The sequence below is a fragment of the Serinus canaria genome, chromosome Z, assembly GCF_022539315.1.
Source record: "Serinus canaria isolate serCan28SL12 chromosome Z, serCan2020, whole genome shotgun sequence".
NCBI lineage: Eukaryota > Metazoa > Chordata > Aves > Passeriformes > Fringillidae > Serinus > Serinus canaria.
This window is the reverse complement of record NC_066343.1, coordinates 74,315,721-74,339,957: the sequence shown is the minus strand read 5'-3', so window position 1 is coordinate 74,339,957 and position 24,237 is coordinate 74,315,721. Positions and strand designations below refer to the sequence as shown.

The window sequence follows — 24,237 nt, the reverse complement described above, 5'->3', positions numbered from 1 at the left end:
GTGTTAAGACCCTAAAATCATCTGTCTTGGGTCAGGCCAATGACTGCACCCCTCTAAAGGGGACACCCCTGGGATACACAGCCTCAGCAGCAATAACCCTCTCAAGCTGGAGGGATTTCTGTGAATTGGTCCTGCAGCCTCCTGCACAAAGTTTTGAAGTTTAATTAGCCTTTCTGTGATGAGCTGCTTCCTGGGGTTTGCTCTGAACCTGCCCCAGCAGCCCTGTCCAAGGCTTAGAGTGGGATGGTGCCAAGGCAGTTCCCTGTCACCCCTGATATCCAGAGCCTTTGTATCCAAGCCAGGACAACCAGATGGATAAAAAAAGTGGGTTGGATGGTTGGGCTCAGAGGGCTGTAGCCACTGGGTTCCAACCCAATTCTGCCTGAAGGCCAGAAATGATAACAACTACCAAGTTGTTATCCCATGACTTGCCCTACTTAGCATCCTTATCCATGACCTGGAGGAGGTAAGGAGTGCAATCTCATGAAGTTTGAAAGTTGACAGCAAGTCTGGGATGTACGGAAATGTATTCAAGGAGCTGCCAATGAGAGGGACTACAGTGGGGTGAAGCAAAATGTCAAGAGGAAACTTAAAATTTTCAACAAAAGATCAGCCCTGTGCAGAAGAGCACAGCAACATGGGTGAGGGGTGGGATAGGGTTATTATGGGGAATGAAAGGGGGCAGAGCCCTCCCAGTGTTGCCTGCCTGTGTGGGACACCAGCTGGTGGGATGCCTCGAGACCACAGTGGCATTATTGCCACATGGCATCACCTTGAGCCCGAGTCCCTCGAGCCAGTTTTTCCACCTCCTATTGCTCTGCTGCTATAGGCAACTGCTCAGGTTACCCGGCTGCTAAATGGCATCGTAAGAACAAACAAACACATCCAAAGCAGCAGTTGGCACCAAGCACTGGGGCTGGAAGTGGCTGCTCCTGGCAGGGGGCTGGCAGGGAGGTGGCTGGGAGGGGCACCTCCTAGGTTGGGGGCTGGCAGGGAGGGGCACCTCCTAGGTTGGTGTCCCAACAACATCCACTGAGGATGAGACAGACAACACAGGAGGCAAACCTCCCAAGAACACCCATCAACAGCCGCACTGGGTGTGATCCCTCCTTCCCTGTAGACCTCAGATGTCACCTAAAACTGGGCTGGGCCCCTCAGGATCTAGTCCTAATGTTCCCCCTCCCCAGCAGCACCAGGGGGTGAAACTGGGAGGGCATCAAGCTGGGGTGGCCCACGGCCACCCCGCTGACTCACACACAGACATGAGAGCACAGAGCTGGATGAGGCACAGACAGCTCCAACCATGCTTAGGGAAGAGCTAGGGAAGGCAAAAGTGGTGACAATCAGTGAACAATAGATGGCAAATAATATTATTTATTATGTCCACATCTTCAGTAGCTACGGGGCACTTCTTGCACTGTGCACAGGGCTCTGATGGTTCAGCTGACATTTGCTGCTTCCTTGCCTTAAAACCACCCATTTTCTCCATTCTGCTGACTCTGCCAAAGGCCACAGAAAAGAATAAATATGGCCAGGCTGCAAGAACCAAAGTACCTTGGTTCTTGTCTTGGTTTTAGTTTGTTTTGGGGGACATGCAACATGAAGCATTGCTGGAGCATGGCTCAGCATGGTCCTTGGTGTTTGGACGTAGGGCAGAGGCTTTGGAGCAGGAAAGATGTCAGCATGTTCACTTCTCACCATCCTGGAAGTAGATGTTCAGGGACAAATTTAGGGTGCTTTTGTGAAATAAACTGAGGCCATAGTCAAGAGGGCTTATCGGGCTGGAAGGAGAGAGCAGGACATCACTCTTGCTTAAGACCATAATGCACAGGAGACAGAAGAACTTCCTAATAATGTTAAAAGTGCTTTCACCAGATAAAAGGCTCATGGAAGAATATGGTCCTGCAAGATGCCACCACTGCTCCCAAGCAAGAGCAGCCAGGTCTGGAAGCAGGCAAGGGTCAAACCCACAGTGCCCTGGCTGCAGCATGGCCATCCCTGGGGAAAGCCTTTATCCCAGGAACAATGCCCTCTTCCAGCTCGCCCTCGATTCCCCGAAGCTCTGAGGGAAGAATAGGAGGAAAGCGCTTTTATTTCATTTAACATCTCTGCTTTGTTATTCTTTTCCCAGGCTTTCCAGATCTGAGGACTGCAACAGTTCTCTCATTCTCATCTGCAAAGGGCTCTCCCTCCTTTTCCCAGTTGTCTCCAGGTCTGATCTTTGGGCCAGCCTTGTGTATCCATTGCCCTTCTCTAACCTAAAATATGCACTGTTCCACTGCATGTATTTTAGTCCAAACTACCATCCAAATGCACTGTGCTCCGTTAAACTATTTTAACGAGAGCTGGACTCACCTTTTACTTCCCTTGGCAAACCCTCTCTTTGCCTAAAATCCCAACACTGACCTTACCAGACCTCACTGTGAGAATACACTCTCAGCCTGCACAAACCTCACCTCAAACCCCTCAAAACAGTTATGGAAATTAAACTTTTTAATTTGGTAGGGATTCTGCTCCTGGGAGATGCCATCACAGTGTGGGATGTATTGGCAGCCCCTTCCTTCTCTCCCCATTTCAGGCTCAAGTGATGGAGGAGGATGCAGCAGAGCCCCTTGGCCCCTGCACTGTGCTTGAGCCAAGGGGCACAGCTACTCCTTTCGTTCCCAAAAGGCTGCCTGGGTGAGGTGGCAGCTCTGACCCAGATTTTCTCTGCCATGGTTAAACACCCACTGCCTTGTCTGACACAGGGCCTGCCTGCTTCCCAGAGGACAGCGATGGGCCCTGGGTCAATCAGCCAGCAAACCCCAGCACTTATCACTCCAGCCTCACCTGAAATGAACTTGTCTTTTATTTTTTTACCCAGCCCACAAAACCAACCCATCCACACTGATCGATAAATAGTGCTGGCATTGTCACTCAGTGCTCCAGCCATGTCCCCAGCTCCTCCCCCCCCAGCACTGACGTCCTCATGGCCACCCTCACCCCTCCCACCCAGCTAATGATGGTGTGAATAAGCTTTTATTTGGGGGGAAAGGAGCAGGAGAGAGGAAGCTTTGCAGGGGGAAGGGAAGAGACATTCCTGCCTCAGTCATCGGGCAATTTTCCCCTTCCTCTTGCTCACTGCCTCACTGACCTTTGGCTGAGTCTGCCAGAGCTATAAAGGAAAAGGGAAAAGGAGAAAAAAAAAAAAAGAGAAACTAAAAAGCAAGCGACCTGAAAGGACAGGCAGAGGGAGAGATGTTATCTTGCCTCTGCTAATGATTTATGGTCTAAGGATGGGAGTATGGAGGCAGAAGGAGCTGTGAAGGACTGTGGGCAGCACAGAGGGAACTTGCTGGGGAATAATCAATATGAAAGGAATTAGGGGTGAGGGGCTGAGACTCTACTTGGGGATGTATGTTCTGATCAGCAGAATGGGAAAAAACCCATGGTGAGTGCTACTACACCTTGTGAACCTGTCCTGAGGCATGTGGGCATCCCAAACTTAAAAGACCATGGCGACAACCCCTCATCTGCTGGGCCACCAGCCCATGTGGTTCATGGGGAACACCAAGGGATGAACAGTCTGCACAGTAAGGGACTTTCCACACTCTCACAGAGCACCCAGCAGGGCCAGCCTGTGCAGATGTCCCTGTCCTCTCTGGGGTGCAGCTGGAAAAGCACAACCCCACCTCCTCGGCTTTGTCTGCAGCCCACCTTTGGCCTTGGCAACCATGTGCCAACCAGAGCCTGGCACTGCTGACAAATTGGTGACCCTTTCCCCTAGGCTGGCCCTGTGCAGCAGGATTAGCTGGCAATGACAAAAAAAGGCAGCAGAATGAAAACCCATTCCAGAGCCACGGAAGAGGGGTGAATCAAGGTCAAAGCACTGTAGAGAGAGCAGTCACAGAGCAAGCATTTTAGGGCAGGGGAGCCAGAGGAATCAGGCTGACCCATGTCAGCTAGGCTAAGAGACCTCTTGGAAATCACAGAGTAGCTTGAGTTGGAAGGGACCTAAAGATCATCTCACTATTAAAGATCATCTGGTAAAGTCATCTGTGACAAACAACACCACAGGGACAGACCTGTCCTGCTAAGGAACAGAGATGTATTTTTAAGAGCAAATTTACGCATGACATCTTGATATAATTAGTGAATCTTTTTATGGAGCTGCCCTGTAGCAAAAAATATCCTTGATATATGAAATTCATGTCCTTCCGCACACCTCTAGCTCACCACCATGTCCCCACAGAGCAGAAGGGTGACAGGAGGGACAGGGACAGCACGGCGAGGGCAGACAGGAGTGGGCAGGGAAAAGCTCTGGCAGAATCAGGGCTGTGCTGTGTCACGATTACGATGGGAAGCGGATGGGCACGGGGGCTCTGCTAGACGTCAGATCTTCCCCAGAAGGTGACACATACCTCCGTGGGCAGAGATTTTGGGGAAGTTCGGCTATTCTTAGCATCTCTCTCCCATCTCCTCCTCTGGATATGTCTGCCTTATCATGAGGCCCGCGCTCCTCACTTCTCCAGTCACCATCTGTGAGCTCTGCCCACAGTACTACCACCCAGACAAAATGTTTATGGCGTGTTTGCATTCAGAGGAAAACTTCCCATGCATATAAAAAAAGTCATCACCAGCACTTTCTTTATCCTTCCCTTGCCTGAGGTCTAGCGGAGAACTTATTTTACAGTGAGTTATTTATGGCCTGACAGAAGCACCAGTGACAATTTGAGATTCACAGCTCCAACCCTGGGCAACAAGGCGGGTTTTTCTGAGAAAATCTTCTACAGGCACCAGCAGGAGACAAAGCCATCTTTAAAACAAGATGGAGGAAAGCCCTCTCCTTCTCTATGGAACATTAACGCTTGAGTTGTCTTTTCTGTATGTACTCACTGAGGTTTCTGCCACCACTCTGAGCCATGGGGAGCCAGACAATGAGCTCATCAGGAAATCAGGTTCTGAAAAATCCCCAACCCTGGTGACAGGGCTGGGTTTCTGCTGCACTGGGTTGGGTCTAAGGACATAAGGGACTTCCTTTCTCTCCCTCCTTCCTCCCCTCGGTCTGTCTCATCTATTCGGGTGGCTTCACCTGCTTTAAGAAGCTGTTTAAACTGCTTAGGTGGGGATTTTCACAACACTGGGATTTGCAAACTACAGTGCTTGGTTTGCCATTCCAACTTTGGTCCTTTCTAGCCAGTGGATAAAGGGAGTGTGTGCTTTAATTATTGTGCTTTAACGAGCAGAAAGACGATATTCAGGAAGAGCCAAGCATGCCTGCAGATGTAAGTACTTTTGAAGTGTGAAGTGTTGGCAGAGCAAACCTCTAGGAATTATAAAGCAAAGATCTGGAATTATATATCCCAGAATGATTTGGATTGGAAATGCCTTAGAGAACCTCTGTCTAGTTCTGACACTCTGCCATGGGAACCTTCCACTATCCCAGGTTGGTCCAAACCCTGTCCAGCCCGGCCTTGGGCATTTCTAGGGATGGAGCAGCCACAGCCTTTCCATGGACCACGGGCATCTTTGCACAGCAGCCAACAGCTTGTCCCACTGGTGGGGAAGGACAAGGTGGGAAGGCATTTACCTCCCTGAGGCAGGTGTAGATGGGGCAGACGAGGACTCGGAAGGGCTCCCCGGTGCTGCTCCTCATGGTGCCGAAGACCTCGCAGAGGAAGGTGATGAACCCCAGCCAGCGCTCCACGTCCCGCTGCTGCAGCTCCTCCCGCATGGAGAAATCCTTCTGCAAAGAGGCACAGACACAAGAGGCTGCATCAGCAACACCACGCCACCACGGCAGAGACAATGGCTGTCTAGAGAGGGAATTAGGAGGAAATTGAAACTCGGGGTGGGGGGAGGACAGACAGACAGATTGACTCTTTAGTAACAGTGGGGAGATTACTCAACTTGCGCAGAGTGGCTGCAATTTCAACAGAGCAAAGCCACCAGAAAGCAGGTACTGCAGAAGTATCACCAGCTCCTGCAATAACTGCCACAGCTTGCACCAGAAATGGTGTCTGCCCTTTGCACCCTACTGTCCCCCTGACAGACACAGGGTCACTTGTCCAGATGCACCACTGTGTTGGGTTTGGATGGCTTGATTTTTTGGTGAGGAGGGAAGAAGCCAGCGCCACCAGGATTGAAAAAAAAGCAGCAACAGAGAGGTTAAACAAAATGCAGGGGAAATGATGGTGCCCATCCTGGGCTTGCTGGTCCAGGTTGACCTGCCCAGCCCATTCATTCCAGTATCTTCAGCAGACCCAGTGTCTGGCCAGGAGCATCCTAATGGTCTGGCTGCTGTCTGGCGTCTCACAAAATATTGGCAGAGACTGGCTCCCTGCCCGACCAGAAGATCAAGGCAGCCTGGGCTTGGCATTAAAAGGTCACCCTGAGCCTGAGCTGATGGCTGCTATGCCTAAGGATTATCCCAGTGACGTGATTTATGGGTCAGCATCAGGAGGAAGCACACAGGGAGATAGCTGCCTCCCCATCAGACCTTCAGGTGGGAGAAAGAAGGGGTTTGACAAAGGTTGGGTATGAAAAGGGATGTATGTGAGGGAAACACGTGGCAAACAGCACAAGGAAACATAGAAAAGCAAATAAAAACCATTCTACAGGATGGCACAAGGGAGTGCATCATGCTCAGAGTCAAGAAGGTTCCCCTGGGCTCAAAGAGATGCTGCAGAGGTTCTTGCATGACATCCCACGCAACTTTTCTTGTCTGTCTCCATAGTGACCTTTCCTTGATACGAAAATTTAGTAGACACTAAGCAGGGGAATATTGAAGAAGAGGACAAGTTTGTTTTCCACACCATGTGTTTCCAGTGCAGGTTGCACAACCTTTGAAATCCAGCAACTAAATAAATTACCTTCTATCTTTCTCATCTCAGTTTATTCCTACTGCCTGAGACAAAGGGCTTTGCTGCTGCAAATACTCTGACCTGCAGCTGCTCTCTGCAAAGCTGAGGAGATATAAAAGCCACCACACCAAAGTTTGCTCTCTTGTCCTGGACAACACACAGGAGATCTTCCTTTTAGAACAAAGCTAAGTGAAGCAGCTGCTAAAGAAAGCCAGGCAAAAGCACGACGATCATTTTCATGACACAACTGTATGCACAGAAGATCCAAGGCAGGAGCTATTTATATGTTTCATTACAAAAGGAAAAATAAAATGTGTATTTGCATATGCAGGAAAAAAGACTTGTAAAATAGCCAAGGCACTTATTAACCAAACAGCGATGACTAATTCCTCTCTACACCCATTTCCATAAGTCAGTTGCCCAACTGTGTCTGCGACTTGGGAGTCAACCTCCAGCCAAATCCTGTTGGGTCTCCCCAGACTCTCCGGGGGAGTTTGCAGAGTTCATCCTTTCATTAACCAGCCCGTCCCTGGGCAGTGACAGAGGAGTTATTTGCCAGCTCAGGTTATCACCCCAAGGTTACCCAATTACTTGTTCTGGAGTTTTCAATTGAAATTTATGGCAAAAAGAAAAAAAAAATCAAAGAGACATGATATCCTGATTAATGATAAATTAAAAACACAGGCAAGAGTATCCCATGCCTCTCATCTGCCCCATCCACCCATATAGCACACAGAAAGTTTCCTTTGAACCCTGGAGCTTTTCCTGGATGGCTCTCACTCTCCTGGCACCGTCTCCAGCATCTCATGCAGCATCCCAGCCAGCTCCAGCCCCCAACCCATCCTCCCTCTCCCAGCCTGGATGCCCTCCAGCACCTCCTGTCCTGCCTGGGCCTGGAAGCTCCACACTCATGTACCTGGGGAGCTGTGCTGTATTTTGGGATCCCTGGGGCATGCTGTGAAATTCCTAGCAGCTTGGGATAACTGCACGGGCTCTGCAGTCCCAGATTACTGGGGAAGAATAAAAAACACTGCAGGAAACTCTTCTTCTTCCCGCTCCTGCTTCAAACATGCCCTGCTCTGTGTCCCTGCAGGAAAGAAAAATGACTCTGCAACACTGTCTTTTAAAAAAAGGTATTTTCTGTAAAAAACCTCAAACCATCAAACCCACCAACCACCTGGAAATTCTGTAAACCAACTAGCAAACCAAACCAAACTCAGGCCTGGGATGGGAGCTAGGCAGGAAAGGATTCCACCACACATCACCCTCCTTTTTTCATCCTGTGGCACCCACAGATGCAGAGACATCTATGAACACTGCCCCACCTTTGCAGATGAACAGATCATTGTAAAAGAAAGAGGTCTGTGGTCCCCCCTCCTCCAGTCACAGAAAAGCCTGTGCAGACTTAGAGGGACCTCCATGAAGGACGGGAATGTGGGATGGATGCAGAAGGCACTGCAGACATTTCCACACAGAATGTGATGCTGCAGTGGGAATAATTTTGCTCAATTTTCGGACTCAGATTGGGCCAAACTTTGCAAAAGGAGGTGATTTGCATATTCTGCAAAAGGAAGGCAGTGACATTGATTCCTCTGACAAAGCAGGGAGAACATGTTGCCAGTGGGAGGAATTTTTCTGGACCACACTAGCCTACAGGCCAGAGTAGGGCCTGGCAGGAGCCTCCACAGCACCTGGACTTGCAGTGCCAGGGGTGTCCTGAAGCATCCTGAGAAATCCACATGCCTCAGGGTGGTGCTACTCCAGTGTCCCAGCATGCACCAGAAAGGTGGTCCAGGAAGCTCTGTCCTTAAATTTGGCCTTCAGACTACAGGTTTGACCTGTACCAGGGTGTGCACTGAGTGCCACCCTTGCAGAGGGGGTCCCATCTGCCTTGGGGAGTTTGAAGAGACCACTGCTGCCACCAAGGCTCAGCTGGGCTGTTCAATTAATGGAGCTACAGGTGTGACTCACCTGCTGCAGGTCAGGAATGCCCACAGCAGGCCCAGTGACCCTTTGAGAACACTGAGAGCAGCCCCAAAGGCTGTGCAACCCGAACGGATGAGCCAGAGCCAGCACGTGGGAGAGGTGAGGAACTGGCCGTCAGAAACAAACCCCACGTCCTGTGTGCCTGGGGCACATCCTATGGAGCCATGCCCTGACCCACAGACCTCCACACACTGATGACAAGCCTTGAGGGGGCTGAAAAGCTCTGGAACCAGACAGCCGGGTCACTGCCCTGCCCACTGAACTTTATTTGCTCTGGAAATGCCTCACAGAGTTATATAAAAATAACCTGTGGATTGGCTTGCCCCATGCTTAGGTGGTGATGTCAGGGCAGTAAGCAAATTATCTTTCATCAGTTTGGCTGTATTTTTAAACATGAATTGTATTACTAATTTGGGGGTGCTCTGGCCTGTAGATAATCTGGGTGTGTCTACTGGATGACCTTCCTTCAGTGCCTACAGTTTAAAATAAAATGTATTTATACCAGGTAGGGTTGGCCTTTCTTCTCTGCCTGGTTTGGGAGAAGAATTCATTGAGAAACCATGTGGGAAGTGAGGGGATGCCAAGGGGACCTCTAAAGAGCTCTCATAAATGTTTGGGGCATAAATCTGAAGGCTGAGCGTGTTCATCATGCTGGGCCTCAGCATGGGTAGGTCAGGGTGATCACACACATCAGAGAGATGGCCCAGAGCTCAGCAAAACCTCTGACATCTCCTGCTGGATCCTTTGTAAGCCTGGTTGAGGCTCCTGCCAGCAGTGGAAATTCAAAATGCCTTTTTCCTGGGGGTGTTCACTCTTGCAGCCGAGAGAAAGCCCACTCCTCATCCCAGTGTAGATGCCGTTCATGCAGCACTGGGCTATGACAGTGGACATGAGACCTTTCCAAAACTAGGACCAAGCCAGAAGAGCCAAGAGGAATGGCCACTCTTGGGAGAGGAGGCAAATCCATCCTCTAACATTTTTGGTGGGCAGCAGAGTCAGGTGGGATGAGAAGCAGCATTTTGCCATTGGATCTAAGCCCTCACCCCAGCTCAGACAGCTGCAGCTGAAAATTCTTCCCTTGGGAGTTTGCTGCACTTTTTTTAAGACACGTTCCAAATAACTCTTCCCCAGATCTGGGCCCACCAACCCATGGCTGATTCTGGTAGCAGCAAGTTTGAGGGCAAAAGTTTAGTGAGGGATAAAAATGAGGGTTAATTTAAGCATCGTCACCTTCTGATGGGCTAAAAAATAAAGGCACATTTGGGCTTGTTGCTCTGTAAACACAGGGCTCTTCCTCTGGCAGCTCTGCTGTTTACTCAGTCATTGTCAAGGAGGCAGGAAATACTGAGTCAGAAATACTGCACAAAAAGAAATATATGATGCTTAGATATCCATGCTAAGAGCTATATAAAAAGCTGAGAAAGGCTGTGCTAAATAGTTGATCTTACTGGCAATGTTCTGTGAAACGCTGGAGCCCTAAATGGCTCTTTGTAAAGGGCTAAGACAAATCCAATAAGTTGGAGGAGGGCACTGATAGATAGAGGTTGGGCAGCCTCTGTCCCTTATTGCTTTCCTGGAGAAGCACAGCCTTTGCCTGCTCCCTTCCCAGACCTTCCTAGAAAGGGCTCCACAAATCACATTTTGTACAATTAACATCAACTGCATTATTCACTGCTTAGAATTTAAATACTAGGTGAATTTAGGTCCTGGTTTGGAGGAGGTTCTGGTGTGCAGCTTTGCTTCCTGAGGAGTATAAACCAGTGAGATGAGTAGTTTGGAGCACTGGTATTTGGAAGGAGCTAGGAGGTGCTGGAGAACCCTATGACAGCACCAGGGAGCGATCAAACCCCTGCCCATGGATTTATTTGGTTTCACTGAGCTCCTCTGTACCACCCACAGCTTCACTGGGAAAGTCTCACTTCATGGACACCGCTACAGAAACTCTTCTGCTGGAGGTGGTGGGACATGAAATGGGACAATTAGCTCTTCCATGGGCTCTGTTCTTCCTCCATCCACCCACTCTTGGCCTCTCTGCCTGCACCCAAGGACAGAACCTCACTGAGATCCCCTCACACCATCCCTGCCCACGCTACTGCCAGCATGGACACAAGACAGAGCAGAGTCAGGTGATGACAGACAAGCTTCTTTGAGCCTACAGCTTCCATGCAGCTGGAGAACAGCAGCACAGGAGACTGAGGTTTATTTCCAGCCCTGTGTGGGCTCCAATCACCTCTGTACCCCGATTTCCCATCTGGCAACAAATGGGAATGATTTGCACATCTTCCTCTGAGAAGTGCTCTGGGGTGTGTGACTGAGACACGCGAATCATGGCAATTATCATGACTCCAACAAAGGAGCTATTGACATTTAAAGCAGATAAAGCTTCTAAATTACAGATGCCCAGCCTTGGAGAGGTCCTGGCTTCACCCAGCCATGAGGCATTTCAGTCCCACAGGCTTTCATCACGTTGCTTCCTCCAGGCTGGATCTGAACCATTTGAACATGCAGATATCTGAGAACATCTTCTCAGGATGTTTTGGCCATTTTGGGAAAAGCAGGAAATCCTACCAGTGACCTTCAGCATGGACCTGACTTCATGATGGCCACAGCTCAGTGAATGGTTTTAATCACAGAGGGCTCTGAAATGCACCACACGGTGAAGGTCCAGGCTACAAGGACAGTGACCACCAGCCCACAGACACCCACCACACATCATCTGACCACTGGGTGATTTGTAGCTTGCATTAGATGTCACTGGCCAATTCACAGAATCACGGGATGTTGGCTTGGAAGGGGCCCTAAAACTCATCTCTTTACAACCCCTTGTCATGGATCGGGACACCTTTCACCAGACCAGGTTGTTCCAAGCCCCATCCAATCTGCCTTGAACAATTCCAGGGATATGGAATTATTGCAGTTTGGCAAGAACAATTCAGCAAAGATTCTGCAGCCATCAGGCAGTGCTTATTCCTCTCAGAAGGATTTGGGAATGAAGGGGAAAATAAGGTCAGAAAACTGGTTTTTCTAAAGCAGAGACTAGGCAAACTCCCAGGACAAGAAACATTACATTCCCCAGTGTGGGTAACTGAGGCAGCTGATGACCAGAGCCAAGAGTAGCTGTGGATACTTCTCATGCCTACAAACACCTGGAGGTGACCAGAGGAGTGGTCACTTGAACCTCCTGCCCCTGGTCTCACCCTGACCTCTCCACCTGGCTCCAAATCTGGGATCAGCAGCAATTACCAACCCAATGTGGGTGTCTCACAACTTCAGCCAGTGAGGTCCTTGAGGGATGTAGAGGTACAAGCAGTTAATTATTGATTTAGCTGAGGTTGAAATTACCCTGGTGGGAGCATAATGATGGATGTGCAAGCAGAAGTTTAGCTGTTAACCTTGCAGTTGCTAGAGATCTTGGAGCACTGTCTGGGTGGAAGCTCTGAGAGGACCAGGAGGGTGAATTCAGTAGCCTGGCCTGTACACAACCAACCACAATCACCATTTTGTCCTGGATGTTTGCCAGCACTACCAAGGTGACAAGAGTTGTCTTCCTCAACAATTAATTTTTATTGCCGTCCTTCCTATCTCACACCTTTCTGGGTTCCCAAACACATGTCAGGGTGTCAGCTCAGCTGGGTAACAGCAGTTTATCATCACCTTAAAGACCTGTCATCCCATGAACCCAGACACAGCAAAACATCATTATCATCCTCAGACAGACCACGAAGCAAGCAAGGGACAGACCTGCCATCTGCAGGACACACAGACAAGGGGAATTAATCACCTGTCTGAGAATCACAAACCTATCTCAGTCCCACAGAGAGGCACTAGAAGGGACACAAGGGACCACAAAGAAACAAATTAATTCCCTTGCTGGGCTGCCTGTTTGACCCAGCCCTGCAGACACCCTGTGCAGCTCTCTCTGGGCAGCCTTGCTCTTCTGCAGCAGTGCAGGAGTTCCTTGTTACATTCATTTTATTCCTGCATGTCCCAGTACTGTGGGAATCTTGAGCCAGCAATGTGCCCTTTGTCTTTATGAGTGTGCGCAGGAAACCTTGGGCTACCTTGGGAGTTTTGGAGACACTGAGAGTCCTCCCACTGAAAAGGAGACAAAAAATCCATGTCCTCTTAAAGCATCCCACCCCTAGGTCAGCAATCCCCTCCTCGCTACAAGGAGGTGGTAGGAAGAGACAGGATCAAGCACAGCAAATCCCTGCTCGTCCCAGCATCCACAGTGGGCTACTTCACACGGGTGGGGATTGTTTGATGGGCACTTTGCAAACCCTTCTCCACAATATGGCAGGGTCTGAGGCCCAGCACCATCCCCAAATCTGCTCTCTGTTCCAGAGAAAATGCTCATCCCACTCCTAAGACCAGGCTGAGGTGATGACTGTCACCCTGATTGTTTCTGATTGATGGTCCAGCTTGCAAATGCCATGTCTGGAGATGCCCAGCCTTGCAGCCCAGGAGGATGCAGCAGGGACCAGCTGGATTTTGCTAGCAGGATACATTCTTATTTTAAATTCTGCACATGCAATGTGTCCTCTTTATAAGGTGGAGGTGATGAGGGATCTATGAGGACAGGCTATATTCGGAAAGAGGGATATAAGACAAGGAAAACTGACTGTGGAGGAAGGTGTTCCTTTGTCCAGGCACCAGGGCTGGAGGAATTCCACTTGCACTGGAAATTAAGCTGTGTCCATTGAAAGGCCTGTGAATGAATGAAACTTGCTTGCCTGTGAATGAATGAAACTGAGCAGGGAAAGGCAGGCAGCTAATCCTGTTTGACATCAGGAGCTTTACTGCACAGACACTCCTGGCTCACATCAGTTCAGTCCACGGAGGGATTCTCTTGGGTGCCAGGTAGCTGGCAGCAGGATGTTCTCCTGTGGGATGCTAGGACCCTGCTAGGAAGTGCTCTGTTGGTGGTGTTCACCATGACGTGGGACTGGGACCACCCATCTGCTGAGCTGGGCAAGACACTAAGGCTTGGCCTCTGCTTCTCTGAAAGCCAGGACCAAAGGATGAATGAAGCCTTAGGGACTTCTCTCCTCCCCAAAACCTCTCCCTGAAGTGGATGTCCCTGAGCTGGTGGCAGAGGGAAGTGGACAACCTTTGGATGGAGATCAGTGCACACAGATGGCTCCCAACAGGTCCAAGGGACATGAGATATTATAGAATCAGGGCTGAAAAGGACTTTTTAAAGGTTATCTAGCTCCAAACAACCTGCCACCTTTCACTATCCCAGGGTGCTGCAAGCCCTGCCCAGCCTGGCCTTGGGCACTGCCAGGGATCCAGGGACAGCCACAGCTGCTCTGGGCACCCTGGGCCAGGGCCTGCCCACCCTCCCAGCCAGCAATTCCTCATTCCCAAGATCCCATCTGTGCCTGCCCTCTGGCCCTGGGAAGCCATTCCCTGGCTGCTGTCCCTCCATGCCTTGTGCCCAGTGCCTGTGCAGCTCTCCTGGAGCCCCTGGAGGCCCTGGCAGGGGCTCTGAGGTGTCCCTGGAGCCTTCTCTTGTGCAGGGGAACAGCCCCAGCTGGGCCAGGCTGGCTCCAGAGCAGAGGGGCTCCAGCCCTGGGAGAGTCCTCCCCTGGACCTGCTCTAACAGATCCATGTCTTTCCTGAACAGAAGGACTCTAGAGCTCTCCAGAGCTCCATCATGGCCAGAGTTCTTGGCTCTGTCCTTTAAAAGAAAGCAGTGAAATCCCCATAAAGATGGATGCACAAGAACTCGGTGGGTGGGAGAGCATGGGGGGTCCTGCAGGCAGCTGGCCAGATCCATGGTGGGATGGGTGTCCCTTTCATCTGCCCTGGGACTGAACCGCGCGGATGATCAAGGAACAGGAGGAGTTAACAGACTCCCAGCCAGAGATATTCGTGGCACCCAGAGTTCGTGTAAAGTTTCATACCGGGACCCTTTACTAAATTCTTTCGGTCATGGGAGAGAAAACACTGCAACTGTTTAGTCTGCAGGGAGGTGGTGGCTCTGGCCCAGCACTCAGCATTGCTGAGCAAACATGCTGGAGAGCAAAGGGGCTGTCACCCTTCTTATCTCCTCCATCTGCTTTTCACCACGTCTCTCCCACAACCAGGCACCCCATGGACATCCTGTACCAGTGCTGGATCCCCCTGCTGGAAATGCAGCCCTGGGATGGGGGCACGAGCGACCACTTGAAAATCCAGACCTGGAGGTGAAGTGCCAGTCTGCTAAAAAAATGTTATTTACACAAAGGAGCTCAGAAAATCTTTCTCAGAGGCTAATATTTACAAATTCTATGTGGCCAGGGAGCTTTTGCTGTAAGAAAAGTTGTATTTGGCTGGGGTTTATTTTTTTTAGTGGATGTGAAAGATACATTAATATTTTTTTCTCATCCCCTTCAGCATACAGGTATGGAGCACCCTACAATGCCTCTGAAGCTGCCTATCCAGGCTGGGAAAGCTAAGATTACAGAAAGATTACAGATTGCAGAAAGCAACAGCAACCTGCAAACACCCTCCATTCCTCCATCCTTTGTATCTCTGAAGGGATGTTCATGATTACCACAACGTTTTTTGCTCCGTGTTGGCAGACTTGAGCATCACTGTGTAAGACCACTGGATGGCATGGGCTGGAATATTAGAGATGCAAACAAACACCTTACTCAAAACAAAGCAGAAATGGAAAGGTTTTGTTTCTACAACCTGAAACTGTCTCCTTAGCTGGTGGACACTTTGCTGTTGCTGCCCTCACTTTCAGTTCCTGCTGCTCCCGAACTGGAAGTGTTATCACAAAATGGTTTGGTTTGGAAGGGGCCTTAAAGACTATCTTGTTCCAACCTCCCTGCTATGGGCAGGGACACCTTTCACCACACCAGGTTGCCCCAAACCCTGTCCAGCCTGGTTTTATCTTTGAGTTTGGATTCCCAGCACTGCCAGACATGCTTGTTTTATCCTCTGTTTAATAAAAAATTAGTATTTAGAGCAACAGTAATTTTCAAAAAATGAAGCAAGAAAAGCAGAGGAATTTATCACTGGGAGGGGAAAAGGAAGCACTGTTTTGGGATGCTCAGTGAGGGAAGGAGCATGGGGGGACACCCATGGTTGCCTGCACTGCTGATGAAACCAGAGGATGTGTTAAGCCAGGGCAAGGTCCTCCAGCCAAGCATTGTTCATTGCTGTCCCCAAGACCTGGATGCTGTGTTTTGCATCAGTATCAGGCTTGGCAAGTTGTAGGAGAGGGACCTGAAATAATTCTCAAACCTCATTCCTCACTCCTCAAGTGTCCTGTAGCTCCTCTGCTCCCAGGAACTGCCAAAGCCACCTCTCACCATCATTTTGCACTTTCTTGTTTAAATGTGAGCAGCAGGAAAAGATGAGGCTGTGCAAGATGCACACAGGGAAGGCAAAGGGGATGTGGAGTTTGTTGGAAGTACTCATTCTCCAAATCCAGACTCTGACAGACAACTACACACCAAAATACCCACCAATGAAAAAAACCTGAGACTAAGCATGCCTGGAGGATGCTGAGGGTGCTCAAGCTGCAGGTCCCATGGGACCATCACTCTGGGTGCCACCACAGCAGTCAGGCTCACTTGGCTGGAAACTGAATCTGGTACAAAAACTTGTGACTCAGCTAGAAAACCTAAAACCAAGAGATTTCCTGCTGGAGAGCACAAGAGCATCCTCTGTATGCTATGGGCCTGTTTCCAAGTAAAGCCAGGGATGGGTAAAGCACGTTACCTTATGTTCCCCCTTCTCCAGGGAGAAAAAGAGGTGCTGCCCTCTCCAACATCCTTCTAACCAAATCCCATCTTTGGGCTGATGCTGGCACATCCACCTGCCCTGGCCTTGGCACAGGAGCTGATGTCCCTGGCACCTCCATCTCCACGGTGCTCCTGTGTCAAGCAGGATGCTTCATTCCCTGACAAAATGACAGGAGGGTGTGGGGTTTGTGGGATGAGTCCCAGGTAGAGTGATTCATCACAGGGGTTCAAAGAACCTCCAAAACTCCTGCCCCCAGCTGAGGTGAAGGGAATCAGTCAAGAGCAGGGCTGAGCACAGCAGGGTGTCTGTGGGTATGGGGAGGAGGGATCCTCCAACCCCACAGCATCCCAAAATCCCCACCTTGGGGTGGCTGTAGCAGCTTGAGCTGGATTTGGGCTGGAGCAGGTAGAAGCAGATGGTCTGTGAGGAGGGTGCCTTGGGCCAGCTGAGCCCCGGGGCTGACAGGAACATGCTCCCACATCCCGTGGGTTTGAGCCTTTTGGGAGTAAACAAGAGAGTAGGAGCTGATGCCAGTTGGGCCCGATCTGGAGAGGTCTCAACACGGAAGTGTCCCCCTGCCTTTCCTCACGTCTCATCAATGGATACATGCATTTTGAGTTCTTTTTTTTTTATTTCTGCTTTTACTACTAGGACCCCCCAGCATCCTCACCCACCAGCAATGGCTGGGGCCAGCCAGGAGCCCACCCCAGCAGGAGGCTGCTGCCTGGCTCTGTCTCAGGGCTGCAGGCAGGCTGAGCAGTCTGCAGTCTCCACCTAGAGCCCAGAACAGCCTCTGCTCCACACTTGAGCCCATGCACAGGGTATGCACAGGTCCCACCACCCCAACTCCTGCTCTGAACTCAGCTGTGCTTTTAGTAGGCAGCAGCAGTTTGGCCAGGGGTGCTCCTGACACTCTTCACCACCAACATGCACAAGCAAGAGGATGGAGCCTCTGTGGGTCCCACCATCACTGGGAGATGCCCAGGGCACCCAGTGCTTGGAGAGACAGTGAGACACCAAGCACCATCCCTGGGGTCCCATCATGTGCTGGAGCACAGGCTAGTCCCCACGGTGGCTTTGAAATCTTGGTCCCTTCAAGGTGAAAAGAAGCCAGGAGAAGCCACACATAAATTTATGGACTAAAGGTGATGGCTATTTTTGCACAACACATCTGAGCATTGCAAAGCATAAGGTATAAAACCTTACCAGCACATTGAATTAAAATCAGATATGCCAATCTTTAAACTGGAAGGGATTTTTTTTTTTTTGAAAATTAGTCCTGCTTCCAACCAAACTCCCAACTGCACGGTGCACTGCTAGTCTAAACCAAACACCTTTCCTGTGCAGAGCCATGAGCGTGGCTGCATTGGGCAGCCTGCAGACCCCAGAGACCTGCATAGCAGTGGGGTCATCCCCTGTGACACTCACTGCTGTCAGTGGGCCTGTGACCACTTCCAGCTGCAACTCAACACGATCCCCAAAACCCACCCCCGGGCTCAGACTGAGGGCTGATGTGCAGTGCAAACCCACTGCTTGTTTAATTTAAGGTGTGGCTCAGCTATCCCCAGCTCCTAGTGCTTGTGTGGCAGAGCTCCTATCCCCATCCTTTCCTTCCCATCAGCGCAAAACTGCCCCTTTTTTTGCACTCCGTTAAAACCTGCCGTCTCGGGCTCCACTAACCCCTCCCTCACCTCAACACCACCCTCCAGGGGGGTGCTGCCTGTCGCTCCTCGGCCCCCACCACATTCCCTTTGCCAGGAAAAAGCCGCAGAGGAGCCGGGTGTTTCCTACAGTCACCGTTCCGCTTGGGAGAAGTGGCAAGTTCGAAGCACGCAGCCGGACATTTAATCCAGGGCTCTCCAGTAACTCCAGCCCCGCACGGGACCCACCCGTGTGCCAGCGGCTCCCGGAGCCTCCCGTGGCCAAGCCCAGCGCTGTTACTACGGGCTCGGGGTAAAGGCAGGGCCAGCCCGAACTGATGCCCAGCCCTGCCCTTCACCTGCCGGCACAGGCTGACTGCCAGCTCGCTCCCCGGGCTCCCTCTCCTGCCTGCTGCCGACACTTGCACAGGGTTTGTTTGGCCCCGGATGACTTAAAAAAAGGGGGGGAAAAAAAAAACCAAAACAAACCATAGAAAGAATTAAAAAAAAAAAAAAAGAAAAAGTTACTAACATTGCAAGTTATATAATGCTAATATATGCCATTAGCAGATATATAGATAGAAACATGCATAAATAATATTTATGCAATAAGCATATATTTTAATATGTGAGCAAAATAACAAGTAATTGAACACAAGAATCAAGTGATAAAATGGTATGATAATAAATAATAAAAAAAATAGTAAATACACTGTAAAATATTGGAGAATGTCTCCAGAGATACATGCATGGGCAAAAAACAGGGAATGAGTCTCCTTTCCACTATTTTTCTCTGTGCTTGAGAGCAGGAGGATGCAGCAGCTGGGGATGCTCCTCGGAGCCACCCACGGGGCTGCATTCCCCGTGCCCCTTCAAGCACTGCATAGATATATGAGTGTGCACGAATTTAGAACTGCCTTTGAATTGTCTGGGCACATAGAAAATAAATCTCTTCAAAGCTACACAAAGCTTTGGCTGGGGGAGTCCCACAGTGATTTACAAAAGCAGGACTGTTTGATGTTTATCAATATCAGAAATGTAAGGGAAGAAAGGTCTCCAAGCTCTACAAGTTTCTGCAAACCCCTAAATTAAGGTGGCTACACAAGGGCAGCATCATTTACTATTTCTGTGCTTGTGCTGGGCTCCTGAGGAGCTGTCATCCACTCTGAGGTTCACCACCAAGATGTTCCTGTTCTGCACAGACAGCCATGGAGAGCAGCTTGAGCCAAGGAGGCTTTCCCCATTGAATCTCCACTTCACTGGGGGAAGAGCTCATCAAACTCCTGGGAGGAGAAACCACAGGCTGCAATGTTGGCTCATGCACAGATCTTAGAGATGCATGTGGTACTGCTCTGTGGGGCTGAGCTCCCTGCTGTGGCACATGAGCACAACTTGTATGGCTTTAGGATCTGCTCCAGGACCACTGGGAACTTTCCCCCCAGAGAAGCAACACTGATGTCTGCTGGGCAATGCCCTTTCAGAGATAAGTGGTACCACACTGTTCTATGTGGACAGATTGGACCATCTGTAATTAAATTTTATTAAAAACAGCCATAGAAAGAGGACTGATGGGTTTTTGCAGTCACTGCTGGACATGGTGTACAGGTCAGATACCCTCCAGCCACACTTGGATCTTCCTGCCTCCACTTCTGCCAAACCACAAACTGTTCCTCACCAATAATGTTGAGAGGGAAAAACAGAATCTGCCTTTCAGCATTCACCATTAATGTAATACTTAGAAAAAACACAAAACATCATAGAACCATTAGGGTTGGGAAAGACTTCTAAGATCATTGAATCCCACCAGCTTCCATGCCCCAGTTCCCACAGTATCCACCCAGTGTCTATCATTACAATGTAGAGCCCAACTGTGCTGAAAGGGCTGCTATGACTGGGAGGTTGTTTGCTCAGACTAAAAAGGTTCTAGGACAGGAAGAACTTCAGCTCATTCCTCTCAAATCCTCATGCTCCACTTGGCAAACCCTTCACACTGCACCCACATTTACTAGAGGAAATCTAGTAAATCTAGTAATTCCCTGTACCTCATGCCACAATGTCAACATCCCAATAAATGCTTCAACCTAAATTCTCCCCTTCCATCCCCCACCTGGAACAACAAAAATGGATTTTTGGCCACCTTCTTGTCTGAGCCTCTCTATAAATGGTCACACCAATCATCTCAAACCCAACCAAGGCCACTGAGACTGAAGTGAAACCTCTGCCAAAACCCCCACTATTCATCTCAAGGGTCTAGAGGGGAAGCCATCCAAGGAGAGGCTGAGGGCACTTTGTTTGTTCAGCCTGGAGAAGAGACTGAGGGGAGACTCACTGTAGTTACAACTTCCTTGTAATGTGCAGAGTAGGGTCAGGCACTGATCTTTGCTCTGTGTGACCAGGGACAGGACCCATGGAAATGGCTGGAGCTGTGCCAGGGAGGGTTAGGTTGGATATTGGGAAAAGGTTCTTCCCCCACAGGGCGGTGGGGCACTGACCAGGCTCCCAAGGGAATGGGCATGGCCATGAGGCTGCCAGAGCTCCAGGAATGTTTGGACAACATTCTCAGGGGTCATTGAGTTGCCTGTGCAGGATCAGGGCTTAGACTCCATAATCCTTGTGGGTCCCTTCTGGCTCAGAATGTTCTGTGTTTCTATGAAATTTCTACATCCAGACCAAGCACAGCACTGAACCAAGGAAGAGCCATTTCTGGTGCATCACGAGGTTGCAGTAAGATGATGAAGAAACCCTGTGTGGGTGTGCAACACTAGGAATGCATCAGGATATGCAACAGGGGTGTGCAATAGGGTAGGCAATAAGGGAAAACCCCCATTTGGGTGTGCAACAGGGGAGCAATAGGGTGGGCAATGGGGTATTCATTAGGGTATGCCATGGAGAATGCAGTAGGATATACCAGTAAGGTAAATCATAAGGTAGGCATTTGGGTGTGCAATTGGATGTGTATAAAGGAATGCATTAGGATATAACACAGGGAATGCTTTAGCATATACTATAGGGTATGCACTACAGTATACCACAGGGTATGCCAAAGGGAATGCATTATGGTATGTAATAGGGTGTGCATTAGGATGTACCATAGGAAACACCATGGGAAGTGCAGGAGAGTATGTAGCAGGTTGCATTAGGATGTACCATAGGATATGCCATGGGAAGTGCGTTGTGGTATGTAGCAGGGTGTATATTAGGATGTACCATAGGATATGCCATGGGAAGTGCGTTGTGGTATGTAGCAGGGTGTATATTAGGATGTACCATAGGATATGCCATGGGAAGTTCATTAGGGTAAGTAATAGGGTGTGTTTAGGAAGTACCATAGGATATGCCATGGGAAGTGCATTAGGCTGTACCACAAGATATTCACCAGGGAATGCCACAGGGCATCCAACAGGATATGCACTAGGGTATACCACTGAGTATGCATTAGGGTACAAATTCTGGGATGCATTAGGGTATGCCACAGAGTATCTTATGACGTATCAAATGCAGAGCGCCTTAGGGTATGCATTAGGGTGTGAAATGGGATATACATTAGGATATGCCACAGGGTATCCAACAGGGCATGCAGCAGGGTAAGCCACAGGGCATCCAGCAGAACCAGCCCTTCTCCTCTGGCACCAAAGCAGTTCCATGTGCAGGGATGGAACTCCTCTGGCAGCAGGCCAGCAGGCTCTGCTGCTCTGCATCGGGATGTTCATTTTGTGATTTTTTTTTAATTATTATTAAAAGAAGGTATCAGCCTTCTGTTTGATGTGCTGTTGGCCGTGGTTGCCAAGGGGAGCAGTGTACAATTACAGGCCCAGTGATGTTCACTCTAATAATACACTTGGCTCTGCATAGCTCAGATGCAGACACAGCTCTGCTATAAAGAGCATGGTTGTTCCAGCAGAGGAGTACTCCAACTTATGTTACATGTGAAGGGTTTGTGGCACATTGCTTAACACCCCCCTACTGGAAAGAAAGAAAGAAAGGAAAAAAAAAGCCTGGGCATGCCAGTGAGTGAAACTATGACAAGCAAAAGCCTCTCAAAGGAGAAATACTTTCAATGTATTAATTGAGAAGGTATTTCTAGAGGCATGAAGAACTTGTGTATGTGTCCACTAAGATGTTCTTTCATGTCCCCAGACATCCAAGCTTCCTGGGCCCAGCTCACCCAGGTCCATCCCAAAGGCTCACATAGCTCAAAATTGCTCCTTCTGCCAAAAGACTAAACCAAACTCAATGAGGGGAAAATCAAACCCAAATCACAGAACCACAGATTTGTTTAAGTTGGAAAAGCCTTCAAAGATCATCAAGTCCACCCACTCCTCAGCAGTGCCCAGGTCACCACTGACCCATGTCCCCAGGTGCCACACCCTCAGAGCTTTTAAATCCCTGAAGGAACTGTGATCCACCACTGGGCAGCCTGTGCCATGGCTGGACAACTCAGATGCCAAATGATCCCCCCAGTGCCAAGCTCCCACATGGCAGCTCTACCACTTGTCCACTCCATGGCTCCTCTTTCCACATCTCTTTTCCTGAGAGGTTGACAGTACCCAAACTCAAGACTTAGCCAAGATTCTAGTCCAAAACATGGAGTGAAGTTTAAATTCAAACCAGAGTTTTTCTGATGGATCCCCTTAGAGGATGATCTGGACCATGTTGGCTGTAGGGAAGCTCTTCAGAGGAGCTGCTGGCAGGGAGGGGGACGATGTCACAACACTCCCATGCTGCAGTACTGGCATCTCTTTTAGGATCAAAACAAGTACCCTGAGATAAGCTGTGAACATGTGCAACCCTTGAGTATGAGCACCTTGTCAACACCTGAAAATGGAAGAGGAACCAAGTTAAAAAGAAAGTTTACTGCCTGTTTTGCAGGGAACAAAACCACCTTGTTTTAAGGTCCAGCAAGGTACAGGGACACTGTCTACAGGTCCTGTAGGGATGCTGTCTATAGGTACGACCATGCTGGCAGGGCACCTCAACAGGTTCATACACCAGTTCCTGAGGTCCTCTGGTGGGGGTGAGCTGTTGCCATCGCAGTCCTGAGGGAAAGGGACAAACAAGCCCCTACAAAACAGGAGCATCTGCTGGGAGCAGATGGGGGGGTGAGCGGTGCAGCCCCAGGCGCCAGCAGCACGGGGAGGGATCACACTGATCCCGATTTATCACACCCCGGCACAGTAATTCCCCAGCTCGCCAGTGCCCAGCAAGCCGAGCTCCTTATGCCCGGGGATCAGATTAGTCTGAAAGGTGCTAGAGAGACACAAATCCTGCTCTGCAGCAAGCGTTTTAATAAAGGTTTATTTTTCTTTTTTAATTAACGGTGAGTTATCTAAAAATGGCTGATGGAAAGTATCTGATGGTGGAAGGGCCAGGAGTGTAGCTGGGTAGCGTCCTATCATCAGTCATATAAAAATATGATTGTAACATATGGATATATAGGGATATATATATATCTCTGTGTGTATATATGTGTATATATATGGATATATAATAATTGATATCAGTATATTAATATATCATACACTAATGGGATAGTCACCTTACTCTGTAACATGACATAATATCCAATATGCCTTATTAATGCTGATAATACATTGTATCAGTCCCAACATACCATATTACTCCAGCCAGGGCTACCAAATGTGAACACCTCAAAATATTCCTGGTTTAGGGCTTGACCCAAGTATTTATGAATCACTTTGAGTGCATGTGATTGTTTCATTTGGAAAATGAAACAGTGCTTGGAGAAAGTCAAAATCCTTTACTATCAGAAAGGAAATGTTAAATTATTCAATTTCACACAGCACTTTGCTTTTGACCTGTAGTGATCTGTCATCCTTTGTCCATCAAGACATTTATAAAAGATGTGCAGTTTGGGGCTGAACAAATCCCTTTTGCATATTTCTCTGTGCCTCAGCACATGAACTCGGTCACCCGCACACCCTGCTCCCTCTTTGCACTTCAGCTCTCCACAATGCTCCCATCACACTGTGACTGGCAACACGTTCCTGAGAAGCACTTTGAGTCTC

The 24,237-nt window shown here is 49.4% G+C and overlaps 1 protein-coding gene across 5 annotated transcripts in view; it reads right to left on the bottom strand.

Annotated features, from left to right (window-relative positions):
* CTIF (cap binding complex dependent translation initiation factor) overlaps positions 1-24,237 on the bottom strand; it is a 135,519-nt gene that overhangs the window by 15,489 nt on the left and 95,793 nt on the right. For all 5 annotated transcript variants that reach the window (XM_050986718.1, XM_050986719.1, XM_050986722.1 and 2 more), the window contains one exon: positions 5,570-5,725. In XM_050986718.1, coding sequence (XP_050842675.1) covers positions 5,570-5,725 — 156 coding nt within the window. The remainder of the gene's footprint in view (positions 1-5,569; positions 5,726-24,237) is intronic.